A 17,339-nucleotide genomic window follows, 5' to 3' on the forward strand; every position below is an offset into this window, starting at 1 on the left:
ACCTACAAGTTGTATGACTCTCCATTCCAGGCTGTGAGAAATGTTTATTTCTCAGTAGTTTTTCTTCATAGTCAGATGGAGGGCGTATAAACAGGCTCTCAATTGGCATTCATTTTCTGATGTCATAGAAATGTTTTTATTAGCCTCAGATCTATTTAGCTGGGCCACAGGGGAAGGATCTTTGATGCTTTTGTTAGTCATGTTTTAGCTTACTCATGGGAGCATGACTCAACACATAGAGGCAACCGAGGTCTGTTCAGTCAAAGAGCTCTTTACATTAGCTAATTGATTCACATATTACAGAGTGTTATTTATGAGGGATAAATGCTTTGGGAAACATTCTCTCTCTGTCAGTCTTGGAAGAGACTTATTGTACATCAGATATACTGTAGAATATATGCAGGTGCATGATTACATAGGCTACACAATCTGGGAAAGGATGGGTCACATAAATTAATTGAAAGATGGATGAATGAATAACTAGATGAATAAACAAGTGACAATAACGGATTAATACATTAGCCATAATTTGGAAATAATTATGACACTAAAACTTGAATTGCATTCTCAATCACTGTGAAAATGGTAGATTGTCCAGTGATGTTTACAGTACATTACCTCTGTCCCCTTGTCTTCCTCCAGATCCATCGTTGTGGTCTCAGGATCATGTCCGCCAGTGGCTGGAGTGGGCCATCAAGGAGTACGGCCTGCTGGAGATGGACACGGCCATGCTCCAAAACACAGACGGCAAGGAACTGTGTAAGATGAGCAAGGACGACTTCTTCCGACTCACCACCATGTACAACGCTGAAGTCCTGCTCTCTCATCTCAATTATCTCAGGGAAAGTAAGTTCTGGCAGCCATTTTAATTGATCTATACTGAACAAAAATATAAATGTAAAGTGTTGGTCCCAGCTAAAATAAAAGATCACAGAAATGTTCCATATGCACAAAAACCTTATTTCGCCAAAATGTTGTGCTCAAATTTGTTTACATCCCTGTTAGTGAGCACTTCTTCTTTGCCAAGATAATCCATCCACCTGACAGGTGTGGCATATCAAGAAGATGATTAAACAGCATGATCATTACACAGGTGCACCTTGTGCTGGGGACAATAAAAGGCCACTCTAAAATGTGCAGTTTTGTCACACAACACAATGCCATAAATGTCTTAAATTTTGAGGGAGCGTGCAATTGGCGTGCTGACTGCAGGAATGTCCACCAGATCTGATGCCAGAGAATTTAATTTTAATTTCTCTACCATAAGCTGCCTCCAATGTCGTTTTAGAGAATTTGGCAGGACGTTCAACCAGCCTATGGCGTTGTGTGCGCGAGCAGTTTGCTGATGTCAACTTTGTGAACAGAGTGCCCGATGATGGCGGTGGGATTATGCTATGGGCAGGCATAAGCTATGGACAATACATTTTATCAATAGCAATTTGACTGCACAGAGATACTGTGATGAGATCTTGAGGACCATTGTTGTGCCATTCATCCTCTGCCATCAACTCATGTTTCACCATGATAATGGACGGCCCCATGTCGCAAGAATCTGTATACAATTTCTGAAAGCTGGAAATGTCCCAGTTATTCCATGGCCTGCATACTCACCAGATATGTCACCCATTGAGCATATTTGGGATGCTCTGGATTGACATGTACAACAGCGTGTTCCAGTTCCCTCCAATATCCCGCAACTTCACACAGCCATTGATTAGGAGTTGGACAACATTCCACAGGCCACAATCAAAAGCCTGATCAACTCTATGCAAAGGAGACATGTCGTTCTGCATAAGGCAGATGTTGGTCACACCAGATACTGACTGGTTTTCTGATCCACACCCCCTACCTTTGACCAACAGATGCATACCTGCATTCCCAGTCATATGAAATCCATAGATTAAATTAACTGATTTTCTTATATGAACTGTAACTCAGTTCATATAATTGTTGCATGTTGTGTTTATAATTTTGTTCAGTATATGTCTGACTGACCACCACTGTGATAAATTGCCCTTATCTGTCTCTTCCATTAGCAGAGCAGTTCACATTGACATACTGTACATACTGTAGAACGGTTGGTTAACTAATGGTTTAACATTTCTCTTAAAAATTGTGATGGGTCTTGCTGTGATGTAATGGGAACTTAGCCTTTTATCTATGGCTTAGGCGTGCTGTGTTACACAGCATGGACTGGATGCTCTGTGTGTCTGACTGACCACCACTGGGCCCTCTCTGCACCACAATTCTTTTGATTTAGTTGTTGTGTGTTTTTGAAACAGAAGAGATGTTTCGGAATCCTCCGCTCGGCCATTGAAATTGCTTTGGACCCCTTCCCAAGCCATGAGACAAATGCTCTCTCCTCGTCCCGTGCCTGGCTGACCAGTGACAGGCCTTTTGAGAAATGAGCACCAATAGGACATATATTGGGAGGGGGGCTCGTGTTGAGGTGGGAGGAACTGTGTTAGTAAAGACATGATGTCAGATGAGGGTAGAGAGCTTCCAGGGTTTATCCTGGAAACTGAAGCCGATCTCCCCCCCCCCCCGCAGCACAAACAAACACAATCACAGACAAGGAGCTAGCCCATCCAGAATGCAGACCACTGGCTTCACTCACGAGGAGAGCTGGAGCAGAGCCGAGCTCTCGGTTCAGACTCAGACACACATATAGAAGGAGAGGGAAAAGGAGAGAGAGAGGCAGGCCCTGGAAGTTTTTAGTGATTACAGGCAGTCTGATGCCTCACCCTCTCCCATCCTCCCCCCTCCACTCTCTTCCCAACCCGACGACGGTCCGTCCTCGACGAGCTGGAATCATTTCATACACATCTGTGTACACCATGTGTGTTACTTTGGGGTCGGTTTATTGAAACTCTGATTAACATTCTTCAGTGTCATTAAGCTTGTTCACTGTAGGCCAGAGAAGGGCATGGACATTTCCCCTCCCTGCGGCTATAAGCTAACAGTAACATCACACACCTGTCTGATTACTCTTAGTCATACACAGGGAGTAATATAATAAATGCACATGCCAGCAAGACATTCTGCACATATCTGAATCTCTGTCTCCAGCTGTGAACAGTAATAAGGGTGGTTGCCTGTGCATTATTTTGGCCCCATAGTTGGTCACTTATCCAGATTTTTATACGCGATGGCCGCCTTTTCTGCAATGTGCTTTCAATTTGGGGCGCAATTTGAGAATTTGTTCAAATTAGTCTGTCAGGGAGGGACTGAGGACTGTTTGCTTTATTGCACCCATGTAGGTCGGTTTGATACCACGTGTGCTGGAACAAACCAAGCACAGAACAGTGAAACCTCCATCAAGGAGAGACTGTATCCTCAGCCACAGAGACAGGAGAAAGGGGGAGAGAGAGAAAAAGAGAGAACGAAAGAGGGGAGTTTTTATTGAAGTGTGTGGAAATGGCCTGAAGTGGCTTTGATTGAGTGCCATAGGAGAATAGCTGCATTGCTTTCTTTCCCAGCTGTCCCTGCTCTGGTCTGGTCTGCTCTGTGTGGCTGGATGGATTTACAGGAGGGAGTGGAGAAAGTGATAAGTCTGGGCTCCCAGCCTCCCAGGCTGTCTCTGCTCCTGATCCAGCCTCCAGCCTCCCGGGCTGCATCTGCTCATGATACAGCCTCCCGGGCTGCCTCTGCTCCTGATCCAGCCTCCCAGGCTGCCTCTGCTCCTGATCCAGCCTCCAGCCTCCCAGGCTGCCTCTGCTCATGATACAGCCTCCAGCCTCCCAGGCTGCATCTGCTCCTGATCCAGCCTCCAGCCTCCCGGGCTGCATCTGCTCATGATACAGCCTCCAGCCTCCCAGGCTGTCTCTGCTCCTGATCCAGCCTCCAGCCTCCCGGGCTGCATCTGCTCATGATACAGCCTCCAGCCTCCCAGGCTGCCTCTGCTCCTGATCCAGCCTCCAGCCTCCCGGGCTGCCTCTGCTCCTGATCCAGCCTCCAGCCTCCCAGGCTGCCTCTGCTCCTGATACAGCCTCCAGCGTCCGAGGCTGCCTCTGATCCTGATCCAGCCTCCAGCCTCCCGGGCTGCATCTGCTCCTGATACAGCCTCCAGCCTCCCGGGCTGCCTCTGCTCATGATCCAGCCTCCCAGGCTGCCTCTGCTCCTGATCCAGCCTCCAGCCTCCCGGGCTGCCTCTGCTCCTGATCCAGCCTCCAGCCTCCAGGGCTGCCTCTGCTCCTGATCCTACTGCTGCTGCTGGTGCAGAGTGGGGAAATTCTCAAGCCCTCAATAGTTTATGCAGACCATAAACATCTGGGCTGAAGAGGAAAAGGTGGTCTGGAGTGCTCTCATTTGCAGCCAGTCTCTCTCTCTCTCTCTCTTTCTCTCTCTTTAGGTTTTTATGGAGGTCTCCCTGCATTAGTTATTTCTATTGGCAGATTAGCACTCCAGTGTAGGGGCTCAGAGGCCTGTCTGCCTGCCTCTGTTGTTAGCTGTTAGGTACCATTACACAGCAGCCCTGGTTGGTTTGGATTGGACAGGGAACTGGGCTAATGTAGTCTAGTGAATGGGGTCTCCTAGCCTTCCTTTTAAGGGGCACTAGTCTCACCGCCCACGTGGGTGCCCCTCAGTTTGTTGATGGAGAAAAGGGTATTTACATGTTTGAGGGGGCAGTATAGATTTTAGCTTGGTAGGATCAACAACAAGCCAGGACTCAGCAAAGGCCAATGACGTCTAACCATCTCACAGGGATGTCTGTCAATATTATATTAAGGGCAGGGGGCATTTTAAAGAGTCATCATTCATTGAAAAGAAAGAAAATTAAACAATGCTATTGAAGTTATTTTGTAATAGAGGAACAGACTCTGGGCAGATGTTGCTTGGTTGGAGGAGGCTGAACATTAGCCAGTCATCCCAATGTGCAGTCAGATTACTGGGAAGTGTTTGTTTTTCAAGGGTGAAGAACGCGTCCAAAAAAATAGGCGGTGTAGCCAAGCCTCCCTCGCCTAAAGTGTCAGTGTTGGCGTTCCCCATATTTTTTTTCCTCTCTCTCTCTCTCTCTCTCTCTCTCTCTCTCTCTCTCTCTCTCTCTCTCTCTCTCTCTCTCTCTCTCTCTTATAATCAGGGTCCCAGTGTTCTCTTTTGGATCTGTTTTCTCTGGGGCGGCCCCCATGTGGAACGCAGTAGGGGAGGGGTTTACCCTACCCCCCTTTCTCTCTCTCTCTCATTTTCTCCCTCTCCCTCTCCCTCTCCCTCTCTCTCTCTACTTCTCTTACTCTCCCTGAGGAAGAGTCGGTGCCGTGCCTGCCCTATGCGCTTACACTGAGAGTGTGGAATAATGTTTGTATGGGGAGCTGCGTTTGATTGCTGTGTAGGGACCCTATCTCACACAATGCTTCCTCTGTTCAGCGGCCACAGGTCCAAATCAGGACCAGAGCCTTGGGGTGGGGTCGGCTGGGGTGGAGCGAGAATGGGGTTTGGGGTTAGAATTTGTGTGTAGAGTCCCCCTCCCCCGCCTCCCTCCACCAGCCCCCCTAAAAACAGCCCCCAGATCTGCCCTGCTGTGGGCCCTCTCATTCCCCTACACCCTCCAAAATGAGCCAAGGCACGCCACTCCAAGGCTTCCCAAGTTGTAGCCTATACTATTATTCCTCTCTCCATCTCCTCCTGCCCATTCAGAAAATCTCATAGAGTTCCTTTCTAACTAGCAACTCCCCATAGTAGTAGTCTTTGTATTCAATCTTACACTCTCCATAGCAGTAGTAGCACTGGTGTTTTCCCAGTGCATTTTTGGTCTGTTTTTCCTCTCTGATTTATGCCTAGGGGCAGCTAAAATTAAGAGAGCGTTTTGGTGCTGCTTGTGTCAGCAGAGGAATGCGGAGCACAGTTCTGCTCTATAAGGTGAAATGAAAAGCAATCATGCTATTATACATACTGTAGTCTTGGTTTCTGGACTTTAATAGTCAGGGGGTTTGTGGTGGAATTGTTGACTCAGCACAGCGTTCCGAGTTTAAAGGATTACATATTAAAATATTGCTGGGTCGATTCTTTATTGGGTAGAATGGATTGATTGTTTACAATGTACCATGGGCAATTTTTAAGTATAATTTTAAGAGGCATCTCAAATGAAAGGAAATTGAGATCTACTTACAGAAATCAATGATCTTCTTACTGCCACCCTCTGGGTATTGTCCAGTGTTACTACTCACAGCTAACCGTTGTACACTGAGTGTACAAAACATTAGGAACACATTCCTAATATTGAGTTGAATCCAATGCTTCCCGCGCGTGTAAAGTTAGCTTGATATCATTGGGTGGTGGACCATTCTTGATATACCCTTATTGGAAACGGATGAGCATGAAAAACACAGCGGCATTGACGTTCTTGACACACTCCAACCGGTGCGCCTGGAACCTACTACCATACCCTGTTCTAAGGCACTTCAATATTTTGTCTTGCCGATTCACCCTCTGAACGGCACACATACACAATCCATGTCTAAAATGTCTCAAGGCTTAAAAATCATCCTTTAACCTGTCCCCTCCCCTTCATACATTGATTGAAGTGGATTTAACAGGTGACATCAATAAGGGATCATAACTTTCACCTGGTCAGTCTATGTCATGGAAAGAGCATGTGTTCCTAATGTCGTGTACACTCAGTGCATAATGAATAATGAATCATTAAAATTAATACTTGAATTATTATACTATACTGTATAACCTATTAGCCAGTATTTTTTATTAATCATGCCCTATGCACAGATAACTGTGAACTTTAAAATCATACACCTCTGATGTTGTGCCTATCTGGCATGTTGCAGGTAGCTCATCATTATCCTACAACACTCCATCTCACATGGATCAGTCTCCAAGCCTGGCTGCCAAAGAAGGTAGGACAGCATTATCTTCCAAAACCTTACTGCTAACGTTAAATATGGGCAACTGTTTTCTATTTCAGAGTTGTTTTTTTTTATAGGGGACTATGTTTCCTGTATTGAAGAGAGCCAGGTATATGTTGAGAGAGAGTGAGAGAGAGAATGAGAGAGAGGACAGAAAGAGTGTTCTCATTTAGCCAAAACAATAGAGCTGCGGCACGCCCCTCTCTGTCTGCTACCACAGAGGCAGCAGCTGCCCTGACACCCAGGTCCTGGCAGCACCAGGCAGAGACATAGTTATTAACAGGTGAATCTTTTGTACAGGGGAATAATACCAGGCAGCACTACCCCAGTCTGTGCTATTCATGGCCTACCTGCACATGGGGGAAAGTGAGTGCCACCTCAGAATGGAAGGGAATTAGCAAGACAAAAGGCACGCCGTGGCTAACCTCACTATACACAGGAGGAGATAAAGCAGGATAGGGTGGGGGGCTCAGGGAGATAGAACGACTAAGGTCATTTTTGTGGAGGGGTGTATTTAAAGGACAGGTGGTTCAGCCACAATGCAAACAGAGAGGAGGAGACAGAAAGGGAGATGAGTTGTTTTTGTTTTCACAACTTTGACTCAATCAAGGAGGGAACATGTGGTGATGGGGAGGAAATGTTTTAGAGGGGATATGTATTTGTGTGGGTTTGGGAGCGGTCTAGGTCACTGTTCAGTGTTTTAATGTGTAGATTAGCATTCTGTGTTTGGTGTTTATGAGGCTTGTTCATTCTTTCCGATCAGGTCGCTGGAAGACAGTTTTTTTGCAGACAGCTAAAATGTGAACTTATTGTCCCTAAAAACCTCTGAATATATTTGAAAAACCCATAACAGTCTAAGCCATGTCTGGGGGGGGGGTTCTACTAAGCTATATGGAATTGGTCATACCAAGGATCATGTGGCTATTTGATTTTGAATTGGAATACCCCTTGAAGTATAAAAAAAGCCCATACAAATGCATTGAACAACAGATTCACAACATACAGTCCCAAACTAAAAATCTAAAGGACGTTTGTTCTGAAGTGTGCGTCCTATATCTGAGAGATATAACCCCTGATTCTTGCAACTAAACAGTCTCCATATAGACTTCCATACATTTTTTCAACTGGCACCGGGGGACCTTCAGATGAGTTTTGTGAGGCCTGTGGACGTACTAGAGCAAAGCAACCCACATGTACTGTAGGTGTTCGTGAGAGTCATAATGAGTAAGGATAACTTGGCTATGTACACAGGGTACCAGTACTGAGTGGATGTGCAGGGGTGTGAGGTAATTGAGGCAGATATGTTCAAACTGTATAACTGGGAATAAAGTGACAGATAGTAAACAGTAGCAGCAGCGTATGATGAGTCAAAAAAGTTAGTTAAAAAGGTAAAAATGCAGGTAGTCTAGGTAACTATTTGGTTAACTATTTAATGAACTATTTAGCTGTCTTATGGTTTGGGGGTAGGAGCTGTTCAGGGTCCTGTTGGTTCCAGACATGGTGAGTCAGACCCACCTAAGCCTATATTAGTGTCTGTGAAATGAGGTACATATCCTTTACATGTGGACTGTGAAGTCACCACCACATACAGTACACTAGAACAGGCTGCAATAACAGTGATATCCTGGCTCACAGGAAAAGGGTGTATCTAGGTAGGGGGAGAGGAAGAGACAAATAAATGTTTAACACACCCCTCCAGTCCACCGCTGAGCTACACTGTTCTATTCCCTCCAGTCCACCGCTGAGCTACACTGTTCTATTCCACCGCTGAGCTACACTGTTCTATTCCCTCTAGTCCACCGCTGAGCTACACTGTTCTGTTCCCTCTAGTCCACCGCTGAGCTACACTGTTCTATTCCCTCTAGTCCACCGCTGAGCTACACTGTTCTATTCCCTCTAGTCCACCGCTGAGCTACTGTTCTGTTCCCTCTAGTCCACCGCTGAGCTACACTGTTCTGTTCCCTCTAGTCCACCGCTGAGCTACACTGTTCTGTTCCCTCTAGTCCACCGCTGAGCTACACTGTTCTGTTCCCTCTAGTCCACCGCTGAGCTACACTGTTCTATTCCACCGCTGAGCTACACTGTTCTATTCCCTCTAGTCCACCGCTGAGCCACACTGTTCTGTTCCCTCTAGTCCACCGCTGAGCTACACTGTTCTGTTCCCTCTAGTCCACTGCTGAGCTACACTGTTCTATTCCCTCTAGTCCACTGCTGAGCAACACTGTTCTGTTCCCTCTAGTCCACCGCTGAGCTACACTGTTCTGTTCCCTCTAGTCCACTGCTGAGCTACACTGTTCTATTCCCTCTAGTCTACCGCTGAGCTACACTGTTCTATTCCACCGCTGAGCTACACTGTTCTATTCCCTCTAGTCCACCGCTGAGCTACACTGTTCTGTTCCCTCTAGTCCACAGCTGAGCTACACTGTTCTGTTCCCTCTAGTCCACCGCTGAGCTACACTGTTCTGTTCCCTCTAGTCCACTGTTGAGCTACACTGTTCTGTTCCCTCTAGTCTACCACTGAGCTACACTGTTCTGTTCCCTCTAGTCCACTGCTGAGCAACACTGTTCTGTTCCCTCTAGTCCACTGCTGAGCTACACTGTTCTATTCCCTCTAGTCCACCGCTGAGCTACACTGTTCTATTCCACCGCTGAGCTACACTGTTCTATTCCCTCTAGTCCACCGCTGAGCTACACTGTTCTATTCCCTCTAGTCCACCGCTGAGCTACACTGTTCTGTTCCCTCTAGTCCACCGCTGAGCTACACTGTTCTATTCCCTCTAGTCCACCGCTGAGCTACACTGTTCTGTTCCCTCTAGTCCACCGCTGAGCTACACTGTTCTATTCCCTCTAGTCCACCGCTGAGCTACACTGTTCTATTCCCTCTAGTCCACCGCTAAGCTACACTCTTCTATTCCCTCTAGTCCACCGCTGAGCTAGACTGTTCTGTTCCCTCTAGTCCACTGCTGAGCTACACTGTTCTGTTCCCTCTAGTCTACCACTGAGCTACACTGTTCTGTTCCCTCTAGTCCACTGCTGAGCAACACTGTTCTGTTCCCTCTAGTCCACTGCTAAGCTACACTCTTCTATTCCCTCTAGTCCACCGCTAAGCTACACTGTTCTGTTCCCTCTAGTCCACTGCTAAGCTACACTGTTCTGTTCCCTCTAGTCCACCGCTGAGCTACTGTTCTATTCCCTCTAGTCCACCGCTGAGCTACACTGTTCAATTCCCTCTAGTCCACCGCTAAGCTACACTCTTCTATTCCCTCTAGTCCACCGCTGAGCTACACTGTTCAATTCCCTCTAGTCCACCGCTGAGCTACACTGTTCTATTCCCTCTAGTCCACCGCTGTGCTACACTGTTCTGTTCTCTCTAGTCCACCGCTGAGCTACTGTTCTATTCCCTCTAGTCCACTGCTGAGCTACACTGTTCTATTCCCTCTAGTCCACCGCTGAGCTACACTGTTCTATTCCACCGCTGAGCTACACTGTTCTATTCCCTCTAGTCCACCGCTGAGCTACACTGTTCTGTTCCCTCTAGTCCACTGCTGAGCTACACTGTTCTGTTCCCTCTAGTCCACCGCTGAGCTACACTGTTCTGTTCCCTCTAGTCCACTGCTGAGCTACACTGTTCTGTTCCCTCTAGTCTACCACTGAGCTACACTGTTCTGTTCCCTCTAGTCCACTGCTGAGCAACACTGTTCTGTTCCCTCTAGTCCACTGCTGAGCTACACTGTTCTATTCCCTCTAGTCCACCGCTGAGCTACACTGTTCTATTCCACCACTGAGCTACACTGTTCTATTCCCTCTAGTCCACCGCTGAGCTACACTGTTCTGTTCCCTCTAGTCCACCGCTGAGCTACACTGTTCTATTCCCTCTAGTCCACCGCTGAGCTACACTGTTCTGTTCCCTCTAGTCCACCGCTGAGCTACACTGTTCTATTCCACCGCTGAGCTACACTGTTCTATTCTCTCTAGTCCACCGCTGAGCTACACTGTTCTGTTCCCTCTAGTCCACCGCTGAGCTACACTGTTCTATTCCCTCTAGTCCACCGCTGAGCTACACTGTTCTGTTCCCTCTAGTCCACTGCTGAGCTACACTGTTCTATTCCCTCTAGTCCACCACTGTGCTACACTGTTCTGTTCTCTCTAGTCCACCGCTGAGCTACTGTTCTATTCCCTCTAGTCCACCACTGTGCTACACTGTTCGGTTCTCTCTAGTCCACCGCTGAGCTACACTGTTCTATTCCACCACTGAGCTACAGTGTTCTGTTCCACTGCTGAGCTACACTGTTCTATTCCACCACTGAGCTACAGTGTTCTGTTCCACTGCTGAGCTACACTGTTCTATTCCACCACTGAGCTACAGTGTTCTGTTCCACTGCTGAGCTACTCTGTTCTATTCCACTGCTGAGCTACACTGTTCTATTCCCTCTAGTCCACCGCTGAGCTACACTGTTCTGTTCCCTCTAGTCCACCGCTGAGCTACACTGTTCTATTCCACCGCTGAGCTACACTGTTCTATTCCCTCTAGTCCACCGCTGAGCTACACTGTTCTGTTCCCTCTAGTCCACCGCTGAGCTACACTGTTCTATTCCCTCTAGTCCACCGCTGAGCTACACTGTTCTGTTCCCTCTAGTCCACTGCTAAGCTACACTGTTCTATTCCCTCTAGTCCACCGCTGAGCTACACTGTTCTGTTCCCTCTAGTCCACCGCTAAGCTACACTGTTCTATTCCCTCTAGTCCACCGCTGAGCTACACTGTTATATTCCCTCTAGTCCACCACTGAGCTACACTGTTCTGTTCCCTCTAGTCCACTGCTAAGCTACACTGTTCTGTTCCCTCTAGTCCACCGCTGAGCTACACTGTTCTGTTCCCTCTAGTCCACTGCTGAGCTTCACTGTTCTGTTCCCTCTAGTCCACTGCTAAGCTACACTGTTCTATTCCCTCTAGTCCACCGCTGAGCAACACTGTTCTGTTCCCTCTAGTCCACCGCTAAGCTACACTCTTCTATTCCCTCTAGTCCACCGCTAAGCTACACTGTTCTGTTCCCTCTAGTCCACTGCTAAGCTACACTGTTCTGTTCCCTCTAGTCCACCGCTGAGCTACACTGTTCTGTTCCCTCTAGTCCCCCGCTGAGCTACACTGTTCTATTCTCTCTAGTCAACCGCTGAGCTACACTGTTCTGTTCCCTCTAGTCCACCGCTGAGCTACACTGTTCTATTCCACCGCTGAGCTACACTGTTCTATTCCCTCTAGTCCACCGCTGAGCTACACTGTTCTGTTCCCTCTAGTCCACCGCTGAGCTACACTGTTCTGTTCCCTCTAGTCCACTGCTGAGCTACACTGTTCTGTTCCCTTTAGTCTACCACTGAGCTACACTGTTCTGTTCCCTCTAGTCCACTGCTGAGCAACACTGTTCTGTTCCCTCTAGTCCACTGCTGAGCTACACTGTTCTATTCCCTCTAGTCCACCGCTGAGCTACACTGTTCTATTCCACCGCTGAGCTACACTGTTCTATTCCCTCTAGTCCACCGCTGAGCTACACTGTTCTATTCCCTCTAGTCCACCGCTGAGCTACACTGTTCTGTTCCCTCTAGTCCACCGCTGAGCTACACTGTTCTATTCCCTCTAGTCCACCGCTGAGCTACACTGTTCTGTTCCCTCTAGTCCACCGCTGAGCTACACTGTTCTATTCCCTCTAGTCCACCGCTAAGCTACACTCTTCTATTCCCTCTATTCCACCGCTGAGCTAGACTGTTCTTTTCCCTCTAGTCCACTGCTGAGCTACACTGTTCTGTTCCCTCTAGTCTACCACTGAGCTACACTGTTCTGTTCCCTCTAGTCCACTGCTGAGCAACACTGTTCTGTTCCCTCTAGTCCACCGCTAAGCTACACTCTTCTATTCCCTCTAGTCCACCGCTAAGCTACACTGTTCTGTTCCCTCTAGTCCACTGCTAAGCTACACTGTTCTGTTCCCTCTAGTCCACCGCTGAGCTAGCTATTCTGTTCCCTCTAGTCCCCCGCTGAGCTACACTGTTCTATTCTCTCTAGTCAACCGCTGAGCTACACTGTTCTGTTCCCTCTAGTCCACCGCTGAGCTACACTGTTCTGTTCCCTCTAGTCCACCGCTGAGCTACACTGTTCTATTCCCTCTAGTCCACCGCTAAGCTACACTCTTCTATTCCCTCTATTCCACCGCTGAGCTAGACTGTTCTTTTCCCTCTAGTCCACTGCTGAGCTACACTGTTCTGTTCCCTCTAGTCTACCACTGAGCTACACTGTTCTGTTCCCTCTAGTCCACTGCTGAGCAACACTGTTCTGTTCCCTCTAGTCCACCGCTAAGCTACACTCTTCTATTCCCTCTAGTCCACCGCTAAGCTACACTGTTCTGTTCCCTCTAGTCCACTGCTAAGCTACACTGTTCTGTTCCCTCTAGTCCACCGCTGAGCTACACTGTTCTGTTCCCTCTAGTCCCCCGCTGAGCTACACTGTTCTATTCTCTCTAGTCAACCGCTGAGCTACACTGTTCTGTTCCCTCTAGTCCACCGCTGAGCTACACTGTTCTATTCCACCGCTGAGCTACACTGTTCTATTCCCTCTAGTCCACCGCTGAGCTACACTGTTCTGTTCCCTCTAGTCCACCGCTGAGCTACACTGTTCTATTCCACCGCTGAGCTACACTGTTCTATTCCCTCTAGTCCACCGCTGAGCTACACTGTTCTGTTCCCTCTAGTCCACCGCTGAGCTACACTGTTCTATTCCCTCTAGTCCACCGCTGAGCTACACTGTTCTGTTCCCTCTAGTCCACCGCTGAGCTACACTGTTCTGTTCCCTCTAGTCCACTGCTGAGCTACACTGTTCTGTTCCCTCTAGTCTACCACTGAGCTACACTGTTCTGTTCCCTCTAGTCCACTGCTGAGCAACACTGTTCTGTTCCCTCTAGTCCACTGCTGAGCTACACTGTTCTATTCCCTCTAGTCCACCGCTGAGCTACACTGTTCTATTCCACCGCTGAGCTACACTGTTCTATTCCCTCTAGTCCACCGCTGAGCTACACTGTTCTATTCCCTCTAGTCCACCGCTGAGCTACACTGTTCTGTTCCCTCTAGTCCACCGCTGAGCTACACTGTTCTATTCCCTCTAGTCCACCGCTGAGCTACACTGTTCTGTTCCCTCTAGTCCACCGCTGAGCTACACTGTTCTATTCCCTCTAGTCCACCGCTAAGCTACACTCTTCTATTCCCTCTATTCCACCGCTGAGCTAGACTGTTCTGTTCCCTCTAGTCCACTGCTGAGCTACACTGTTCTGTTCCCTCTAGTCTACCACTGAGCTACACTGTTCTGTTCCCTCTAGTCCACTGCTGAGCAACACTGTTCTGTTCCCTCTAGTCCACCGCTAAGCTACACTCTTCTATTCCCTCTAGTCCACCGCTAAGCTACACTGTTCTGTTCCCTCTAGTCCACTGCTAAGCTACACTGTTCTGTTCCCTCTAGTCCACCGCTGAGCTACACTGTTCTGTTCCCTCTAGTCCCCCGCTGAGCTACACTGTTCTATTCTCTCTAGTCAACCGCTGAGCTACACTGTTCTGTTCCCTCTAGTCCACCGCTGAGCTACACTGTTCTATTCCACCGCTGAGCTCCCTCTAGTCCACCGCTGAGCTACACTGTTCTATTGAGCTACACTGTTCTATTCCCTCTACCGCTGAGCTCCACCGCTGAGCTACACTGTTCTGTTCCCTCTAGTCCACCGCTGAGCTACACTGTTCTATTCCCTCTAGTCCACCGCTGAGCTACACTGTTCTGTTCTGCTAAGCTACACTGTTCTATTCCCTCTAGTCCACCGCTGAGCTACACTGTTCTGTTCCCTCTAGTCCACCGCTAAGCTACACTGTTCTATTCCCTCTAGTCCACCGCTGAGCTACACTGTTCTATTCCCTCTAGTCCACCGCTGAGCTACACTGTTCTATTCCCTCTAGTCCACCGCTGAGCTACACTGTTCTGTTCCCTCTAGTCCACTGCTAAGCTACACTGTTCTATTCCCTCTAGTCCACCGCTGAGCTACACTGTTATATTCCCTCTAGTCCACCACTGAGCTACACTGTTCTGTTCCCTCTAGTCCACTGCTAAGCTACACTGTTCTGTTCCCTCTAGTCCACCGCTGAGCTACACTGTTCTGTTCCCTCTAGTCCACCGCTGAGCTACAATGTTCTGTTCCCTCTAGTCCACTGCTAAGCTACACTGTTCTATTCCCTCTAGTCCACCGCTGAGCTACACTGTTCTGTTCCCTCTAGTCCACCGCTGAGCTACACTGTTCTATTCCCTCTAGTCCACCGCTGAGCTACACTGTTCAATTCCATCTAGTCCACCGCTGAGCTACACTGTTCTATTCCCTCTAGTCCACCGCTGTGCTACACTGTTCTGTTCTCTCTAGTCCACCGCTGAGCTACTGTTCTATTCCCTCTAGTCCACCGCTGAGCTACACTGTTCAATTCCCTCTAGTCCACCGCTAAGCTACACTGAGCTACACTGTTCTATTCCCTCTAGTCCACCGCTGAGCTACACTGTTCTGTTCCCTCTAGTCCACCGCTAAGCTACACTGTTCTATTCCCTCTAGTCCACCGCTGAGCTACACTGTTCTACCGCTGAGCTACACTGTTCTATTCCCTCTAGTCTACACTGTTCTATTCCCTCTAGTCCACCGCTGAGCTACACTGTTCTGTTCCCTCTAGTCCACTGCTAAGCTACACTGTTCTATTCCCTCTAGTCCACCGCTGAGCTACACTGTTATATTCCCTCTAGTCCACCACTGAGCTACACTGTTCTGTTCCCTCTAGTCCACTGCTAAGCTACACTGTTCTGTTCCCTCTAGTCCACCGCTGAGCTACACTGTTCTGTTCCCTCTAGTCCACCGCTGAGCTACAATGTTCTGTTCCCTCTAGTCCACTGCTAAGCTACTCTGTTCTATTCCCTCTAGTCCACCGCTGAGCTACACTGTTCTGTTCCCTCTAGTCCACCGCTGAGCTACACTGTTCTATTCCCTCTAGTCCACCGCTGAGCTACACTGTTCAATTCCCTCTAGTCCACCGCTGAGCTACACTGTTCTATTCCCTCTAGTCCACCGCTGTGCTACACTGTTCTGTTCTCTCTAGTCCACCGCTGAGCTACTGTTCTATTCCCTCTAGTCCACCGCTGAGCTACACTGTTCAATTCCCTCTAGTCCACCGCTAAGCTACACTCTTCTATTCCCTCTAGTCCACCGCTGAGCTACACTGTTCAATTCCCTCTAGTCCACCGCTGAGCTACACTGTTCTATTCCCTCTAGTCCACCGCTGTGCTACACTGTTCTATTCCACCGCTGAGCTACACTGTTCTATTCCCTCTAGTCCACCGCTGAGCTACACTGTTCTGTTCCCTCTAGTCCACCGCTGAGCTACACTGTTCTATTCCCTCTAGTCCACCGCTGAGCTACACTGTTCTATTCCCTCTAGTCCACCGCTGAGCTACTGTTCTGTTCCCTCTAGTCCACCGCTGAGCTACACTGTTCTGTTCCCTCTAGTCCACCGCTGAGCTACACTGTTCTGTTCCCTCTAGTCCACCGCTGAGCTACACTGTTCTGTTCCCTCTAGTCCACCGCTGAGCTACACTGTTCTATTCCACCGCTGAGCTACACTGTTCTATTCCCTCTAGTCCACCGCTGAGCCACACTGTTCTGTTCCCTCTAGTCCACCGCTGAGCTACACTGTTCTGTTCCCTCTAGTCCACTGCTGAGCTACACTGTTCTATTCCCTCTAGTCCACTGCTGAGCAACACTGTTCTGTTCCCTCTAGTCCACCGCTGAGCTACACTGTTCTGTTCCCTCTAGTCCACTGCTGAGCTACACTGTTCTATTCCCTCTAGTCTACCGCTGAGCTACACTGTTCTATTCCACCGCTGAGCTACACTGTTCTATTCCCTCTAGTCCACCGCTGAGCTACACTGTTCTGTTCCCTCTAGTCCACAGCTGAGCTACACTGTTCTGTTCCCTCTAGTCCACCGCTGAGCTACACTGTTCTGTTCCCTCTAGTCCACTGTTGAGCTACACTGTTCTGTTCCCTCTAGTCTACCACTGAGCTACACTGTTCTGTTCCCTCTAGTCCACTGCTGAGCAACACTGTTCTGTTCCCTCTAGTCCACTGCTGAGCTACACTGTTCTATTCCCTCTAGTCCACCGCTGAGCTACACTGTTCTATTCCACCGCTGAGCTACACTGTTCTATTCCCTCTAGTCCACCGCTGAGCCACACTGTTCTGTTCCCTCTAGTCCACCGCTGAGCTACACTGTTCTGTTCCCTCTAGTCCACTGCTGAGCTACACTGTTCTATTCCCTCTAGTCCACTGCTGAGCAACACTGTTCTGTTCCCTCTAGTCCACCGCTGAGCTACACTGTTCTGTTCCCTCTAGTCCACTGCTGAGCTACACTGTTCTATTCCCTCTAGTCTACCG

General features: G+C 48.6%; 1 protein-coding gene across 6 annotated transcripts in view; it reads left to right on the forward strand.

The window, feature by feature from the left end:
- Window positions 1-17,339, forward strand: part of LOC139385620 (Friend leukemia integration 1 transcription factor-like) — a 65,823-nt gene that overhangs the window by 11,690 nt on the left and 36,794 nt on the right. For 4 of the 6 annotated variants that reach the window (XM_071130832.1, XM_071130833.1, XM_071130834.1 and 1 more), the window contains 2 exons: window positions 643-846; window positions 6,780-6,848. In XM_071130832.1, the coding sequence (XP_070986933.1) occupies window positions 643-846; window positions 6,780-6,848 (273 nt within the window). The remainder of the gene's footprint in view (window positions 1-642; window positions 847-6,779; window positions 6,849-17,339) is intronic. The other 2 variants (XM_071130836.1, XM_071130837.1) reach the window with 1 other exon arrangement.

The sequence above is a fragment of the Oncorhynchus clarkii genome, chromosome 27, assembly GCF_045791955.1.
Source record: "Oncorhynchus clarkii lewisi isolate Uvic-CL-2024 chromosome 27, UVic_Ocla_1.0, whole genome shotgun sequence".
In the NCBI taxonomy this organism is placed as follows: Eukaryota; Metazoa; Chordata; class Actinopteri; order Salmoniformes; family Salmonidae; genus Oncorhynchus; species Oncorhynchus clarkii.